Source organism: Cebus imitator, unplaced genomic scaffold (assembly GCF_001604975.1).
Source record: "Cebus imitator isolate Cc_AM_T3 unplaced genomic scaffold, Cebus_imitator-1.0 Scaffold272, whole genome shotgun sequence".
NCBI lineage: Eukaryota > Metazoa > Chordata > Mammalia > Primates > Cebidae > Cebus > Cebus imitator.
Genome location: NW_016107587.1, coordinates 1,820,730 through 1,827,771, shown reverse-complemented (window position 1 = coordinate 1,827,771; position 7,042 = coordinate 1,820,730). Strand labels below are relative to the sequence as shown.

The following is a 7,042-nucleotide window of genomic DNA, read 5'->3' as shown; positions in this document are numbered from 1 at the left end:
GGGGCTTTCTGGATATCAAAAGTGTCTCCTACTGAACTGCACCATAGCTGTTGGTGTCTGTTAGCCTCACCAAGCGTATGCCAGATAGATAATCTTCATTCTCAGGAAATACCATCGGTAATATACTCGTTGTACTTTCTGTAAATCTCAAAATCCTGACAGGCAAAAAGTTCACACTTAAGCCAAGTGTTTGGAATTCTAAGCCCAATTCCATATAAACATGGTTAAGAGCTTTAAAAAAAGCCCCTCAACTTACAAAACAGAAATATGCCCAAATAATATCAGGAAGAATGTTCGCATGATTATTTCATTATTGACACACAATTTCCAAGTACTTAGTCTTTTAAAAAATGCATTAGATGAGAAATTTGCAAGCAAATTTGTCTAAAATTAAGGATTCCTTTACTAAGTGAATTATTATTTCTGCATCTTCTTAGTAAATTCTGTGTGTGTGTGTGTGTGTGTGTGTGTGTGTGTGTGTGGTGTGTGTGTGTGTGTGTGTGTGTGTATACTGGTGGGGTTTTTATGTCTTGTTGTGTTTTTAGGGTGAGACAGTTGTACTTGTTTGGAAAACATGATGCATGCCCCCAGTTTTTCTGGACTGCTCTACAGTAACTGTGGTTCCCAGACAGAGCGGCTAGAGGACGACTGAGGCCTGACTCTCGCCCTGAGCCCACGTCCCCACTCCCCACACTCCTGCACCAGTAACGCCCTGCTCCCTTCCCCGCAGTGCCCCGTCCGGCTCCCCGAGGCAGCGCAGCGCTGCCCTGCCCTGGTCCGGCTCTGGGCTCTGGGCAGTTGACAGGCGTCGCCCGCGCCGCGCTCCCGGCCCTGATTGGCTCACCGCTGCCCCTCAGGCTATCCCTATTGGCTGCCAGAGATCTCTCCGCGCCCGCCGGTTGGCCGTTCAGCCGTTGCCCTGGCGACGCGGATGTTGTGGTTCCGTGGCGCGCTGGGAGTTGGGTTGGTTGGCTACAGCCCTCCAGCCCTGTAAAAACTGCAACCCCGGGCGCCGCGGGCAGCACCCACGGAGACCCGCGGGGAGCTGGTGAGCCTGAGGGCAATGGGGGTGTCCACTGGGGCCTTGTCCTTGTCCACTGTGCGGAGCTCGCGGTGCGGGCAGTGCGCCCCGGGGCCGGAGGGAGGGGACCATCTCGTCGCCGGGTTGGGATGAGCACAGGGCGGGATCTCCCAGCCAGCCCAAGTCCCGCGGCCCTTGGTTACCTGCTGTTTACCCTCTCTGTGTGCACCCGCTGAGCACCTGGCGTGGACGTGCCTGTACTGGATAGCCAGCGTGACGTGCCCCCTACTGTGTGCTCCGCACGCACGGGTCTCTGCTGAATACCCCGCGTGAATGTGCCCCTGCTGTGTACCTGGAGTGCGTACGCCCCTGCTGTGTACTCTGTGTGGACGTGCCCTGCTGTATGCCGCCGTGATGTGCTCCCTTCTGTTTACCTGGCTTGAGCATGCCCCCCTGCCCCATGCCCTGCATGGACGTGCCAGCGCTTGGCCATCGTAAGGTGCCTGCAGGCGTGTCAGGTGGAGGCGGAAAGACCGACCGAGCGGGGGCGCGCGGATTTTACTTTTGCAGCTGCAGCTCCTGGCAGCGGGTCAGGCCGGCATTGCCCAGCGCACCCGCGAACACCAGGTCCGGCAGCATCTGTCTCTTCCCGCAGCGTGCAGCGCCCAACCATGAGGAACACCAGCAAGGAACTGCAGGGCGCCACGCACCGCTACGCTCCCTGCGGTGAGTGCGCCCTCAGCGCGTCCTGGCCAGAAAGAGCACGGCTGCTTGCACTCTGCTTGCTAGACGCACTGTGGATCCATTGTCCTCTATGTGGGCGGGGAGGGGGGTGTGAACTGCAGGGGTAGAGGACCAAGTGATAAAACTAACAAGTCAAAGAAAGCCACGAGCTGCTCCTGTGCCTGAGTGTGAAATCAAGACTTAAAGAGAACTATGAGTCGGGAAGTCTTTTTTTTTTTTTTTTTGTATTTTCAACAAGAACCAAGGCTACCTACCTTGGTTCAATCTGGAGCAATAGGATCCCTTGGAAGTTTTCTCTGTCATAGTTCAGCCCTATGCAACTCTCACAACTGCGTTCCTGAATGTTGGCTTGGGAAGTTTCTTTTCTAGCAGAATAACCTCGGTATTTCAGTGAATCCCTAGCCATTGCTCCTACTTTAGACCCCAAACAAGTTAAGTATATGTTCTGGTTTCAGGGTCTGGATACAGGAAAAGGAATTCAGTGAGCTTCATGTCTTCTTATGTGATAGGGTTTGAAGCGGAGGAGAGGGGAAGGAAAAAAGTCTTGAGAGGCTGTCTTCTTCTTCTTCTTCTTCTTCTTCTTCTTCTTCTTTTTTTTTTAATTTTATTTGTGAAAGGCTGTAAGAGGGTAGAGAAGAGGGTCCTGGAAGTCAGCTGGGACAGCGGAGTTGGAGCTGGTCGGCACTCTGGAGCCAGCACATCTGCTCAGAAGTGAACCAAATGTAGCCCTTCTTCATACTCTAAACAAGCTTCTATCCCAGAGCTCTACCTTGGGACCACTGTTGGAGATAGTGTGGCCATGCTGGGGACTGGGAAAGGGACAGCACAGAAGTCTGGCTGATTTGCCTTCTCCCAGTGGGCTCTGGAGCCTTCATGTGATTTCTTGGTGCCTTCTAGTGGCCTTGTCTGTATGATCAGCACTAAGGAACACTAACAACTGCCAGGCACTGTTCTTAGTGCTTTGTATTATACACTAATTCATTTAACCTCATAACAGCCCTACGAGGGAACATTACCCCCATTTTATAGAGTTTGGAGTAAGTTGCCCAAGGTTATACACTTAGTAAGTGGCTCTGCAGCTGTTCTGTAAGGTCACAGCAGCTTAAAGCAGGAGCCTGTGCTCCTGTGGGTAGGTGAGCATATAACACACTTCCTTGTGCCTTAGAGACCAGGAGAGCTGGGGGATCTTCAGTTCATCCCATAGACTGTCACAGACTGTGTTTCCTCACTGATAAAATAAGGGTACTAATATTTGACAAATGAGAAGGCAGGGAAGGCTACATAAAGAAAATCTATAGGATAGTAAATGATTGATATTGTACAAGTACCAGTGATTTTTTGCATGATAAAAGCTGAGATAACTCTTAGTCCCTTTAACCCTCTCTCTCTCTTTGTGTGTGTGTGTGTGTGTGTGTGTGTGTGTGTGTGTGTGTGGTGGTCACAGTTGGTTCTTACTGATCTGAGCCCTTGCTCTCTGAGTGCTTTCTTTGTATGCATTCATAAATGGCCAACCAGATTCGAGTTCAGTGCCTGTCCACAGCTTCCAGTAATGAGAAGAAGGCAGAAGACACACTGTTCTCTGTGGATTAATTAGTAATCAAAACAGAGAGAGAAAAAAATAAGGCAACAATCAAATGCCTTCTCTCTAAAAGAAAATATCTGAACTGAATAGGGGCAGAGTATGAAGCTGCTAAATTGTCTTATTTATTTTTAAAATGATTCTCTATGATCTTTTGTGTAAGTCTTTAAACTTTTCCAATCTTTCTTTTCTTTCCTTTTCAAAACCATAGAGTGTTGATTCAGCTATTTAGTGTCCTTTAGCTACCTAAAAGATTGTCTGCATTAAAACCCATCCATTAAAAATTTGATGTCTAATCTTTTAGCTTTAAAGGATGGTTTCTTCTTACTTCTCTGTGCTTACATGAATCAATTTATTCAGTACTATTTTCCTGTGCATCTACTGTATTAGTCAGCATTCTCCAGGCAATATAACCAAGCATACCCATGTCTATCTATGTACATACATATATATACATGGATAGATAGATAGATAGATTGACTGATTGATTGATTGATTATATACAGATAGATGTATAAGATCTCCATATTAATGATAATGCTGGTCAGCTGTGCCTGAATTCCAGAGGGAGGAGGGTAAAAGGAGGCCTGTCCAACCTCCTTCCTGTTATGGCCTAAACTAGTTTTTCAAGTTTACTTTGGAATAGAGTTGGTTGAGTGGGGGCTTTCATTCAGTCAGTTGGGGGGCTTAGAATTTTACTTTTGGTTTACTCTGATTGGAGGAAGCCCATGCACATTATAGAGGACAATCTACTTCACTCAAATTTTACTGTTTTACATGTTATTTTCATCTAAAAAAATCTTCATAGACACAACTAAAATAATGCTGCGCCAATATCTGGGTACCATGGACCAGCCAAGTTTACACATAAAATTAGACATTGTAACCACCCAAGAAGAGGGTATTATGTTAGATTCTGAACATACTGACCCTGTGACAGTCCATTCTGATAAGTGTTATTGCATGCACCCAGTCATAGTGTCACATTAATTGCATCTTTCATATCTTACATTCTTCCTGGGTTTTGTTTCTAAAGTTTTCAATCAGGTGTGATATTTTTTCTTATATTTGGGCATTTGGTTAGTCAATATCAGCTTCAAATAGTTACCTAGAACCCCAGTTGTCTGAGTGCCCCAGATCTCTCCTCTCTGTGGAGTCATCAATAAACACTGATACCTCCAGGTCTCTGGAGGGATTTTGCCAACTCACTTGACAGAAGCTCCCGTAGGACTCCAGGGCATCTCCTGGGTGGTTCCAAGCCAGCCTGCAGGGCCTGTCCTGGATGCCCTCAGTTCAAGGCCTTAGGGAGCCTCATGGCTTCACCAGGGCCACATGAACTCCTCTGTCCACAGCCCCTTTCTGCATGGACTCCAATCAGGAAAGGAGGAGGGACAGAGAACAGCTCTCCTCCTCCACTCCATTGTGTCTGGCTTCTTCTTCGTGGGTCCTTTCATAACAGAGGTCATGCAGTCTACACTTGCTGTATTTCAATGTGATCTTTCTCAAGGGAGCCAAACACAGTCACCTTAGAAATCTCTGACTCTCCAGCTAAGAACTTTTTCCATAATACGTGGTCACCTGTTTCCAACACTTTTCAGGAACCATCTAGACTTCTGGTCACCTTTCTCTGTCCTCTTTGGCCTCAGGCATAAGCAAAGCCATTATTATTGAAAACAGTAATTATACAATAATAATAATGAAAGGGACAAAAAAAAAAGAGGGAGAGGGAGAGTGATAAGGTGAGATGAACTCTCACCTGGGGACTCTGGGTGGAGGGAATATGGGAACTCATGCTGTACTGACTCATGTGGAGAGAAGCCTCTGAGCTGATTCAAGCACCCTTGCTCGGTGGCGGGGCCGCTGACCACTCCCTAGTCCTGCCTCTTCTCACTCTTGTGCTATTGGTAAATGTGTTCAAACAGGCTATTTCTGTGACAGGACTTAGATTTCAGTATTTTTGACATACTGAATTTAGCAAATCTTGGTCAACGTTTAGCCATGTATTCCACAGGCTCACCCATAATGTTTTAAGTGATTTGGGATTTTTCAGGAATGAATATTCCCCAACATAACCAAAAATACAGTTGTCTTATTTTTATGGAGGATTAGGAGAGAGAGACAGAGACATAATGGGCCTTGGGTACCTTCCTGGGTACCCAATGAAAGAGGCTGAGTTCTCGCAGCTTTCCCTTCGGTTGGTGCCAGTGGTGGCATCTTGGTGGGCAGTACAGACTGGGTGGCATGGCTGATGTTATGAAGAGGGCATTATCTTCCTTGCTAATGGGCTCTGTGGCCTGCACTGTCCTGGCGGTGTTGTCTGCATAGAGACACTCTGACACACAGCAGCAGCATGGCCCCGCCCCCTCCTCTATAGATTGGTATTACCATGTCCCAGTGAAGCGCTCTGAGAAGGCCGTGGATGCCCCGCCAGCGTCCCAGATCCCAGGTCTCAGCAATTTGGGAGACTCACACAGCGGGAACTTGCCTGGGACTCGGAGACACTGGATAAAAGAAACAGATTCTGAATATGTGAAGCTCGCGAAACAAGGCGGCAGGCCCGGTGAGCCCCCCGCGCGGAGCCTCCTGCCCTGTTCAGGATGGCAGCCCCTCGGGCAGTGAGGGGGGGATTTGTACCTAATTCCTTCCATATAAAAATATTACCACAGAGTCCATACGTTTCACTTAGGGCCTTTGGAAATTTGAGTTAATTAAGTCGGTGTAGTGATGGGCATGATCTCCAGGGATGAGCCAATTTTTATGATGTTAGAATACATAGGCCGAATTCACACGGAATTGCCTGTGTAGGATATTTCTTCGGAGTAATGCCTTTGCGATAATTCAGCCCTTACCTCACCCATGTTATATTCTTATTACAAAGAGAAATTCAGGAAGTTCCTGGCTTCTTGAGATTCTTGGCTAATTTATGAAAAGGTTTTGTTTCCTGTTGTTACTCTCACTGTGGCTTGTCCTTTGTATGAAAATATTTGAGATGATGAAAACCATAGATGAATTTCAGTGGTGATGTTGAGGAGGGTCAAATTTTGATACATGATTTAATTGAGAAAGTACTGCTTAACCATGCTAAAAAGTAAGACATTTGAGCTCAATAGAAACTACTGACCAGATGGTGAGAGATCACATCTAAAATGTCTCAGAGCCAGCCTTGGGGTCAGTGACTTGCAGAGACACTAACTTCTTTGTTCTTCTGGCTGTCATTACCCCTGTGGGGATGGTCAGAGAGAAAACGGGAAGCAAAATGGTGAAATCTTTACTTTAACATTAAAAAGCCTGGACCAAACAATTTAATGGACTAGGTGTGAAGCTCAGAGAACAAGACTTAGACTTTTTTTTAGATATACCTCCTGCTGTTGGTTAAAAGAACATTAAGGGGACAAACTTGAAATGTCTGTAAATCAGATAAGAGAACTGCATCAACAGCAATTTCCTGATTGTGATTGTTGCGCCATGATTATGTCAGGAATGTCCTTTAGCAACATTCCCTGGGGTGTAGGGGGATGACTGGGCACTGTGTCTGCAACACGCTGCCCAATCATTCTGAAAACGGTAATGACAACAAAATGATAAAAAGAGAGAACACATAAAGCAAATGTGGTAAAATATCATTTGGGGAGCCTAGGTGCAGGGTATAGGGGAATTCATACTATTCTTGCGATGTTTCTGTAAGACCAAAACATTTA

At 46.6% G+C, this 7,042-nt stretch overlaps 1 protein-coding gene across 3 annotated transcripts in view; it reads left to right on the top strand.

Moving 5' to 3' along the window:
• The first annotated feature begins 941 nt into the window (after positions 1-941).
• The window catches only part of CUNH7orf57 (chromosome unknown C7orf57 homolog), a 24,946-nt gene continuing 18,845 nt past the window's right edge, over positions 942-7,042 (top strand). Inside the window, exons 1-3 of one of the 3 annotated variants that reach the window (XM_017500838.2) lie at positions 942-1,048; positions 1,677-1,747; positions 5,719-5,904. In XM_017500838.2, coding sequence (XP_017356327.1) covers positions 1,693-1,747; positions 5,719-5,904 — 241 coding nt within the window. In that variant the 5' untranslated portion in view covers positions 942-1,048; positions 1,677-1,692. Of the gene's footprint in view, positions 1,049-1,591; positions 1,748-5,718; positions 5,905-7,042 lie in introns of all 3 variants that reach the window. The other 2 variants (XM_017500837.2, XR_005195809.1) reach the window with 2 other exon arrangements.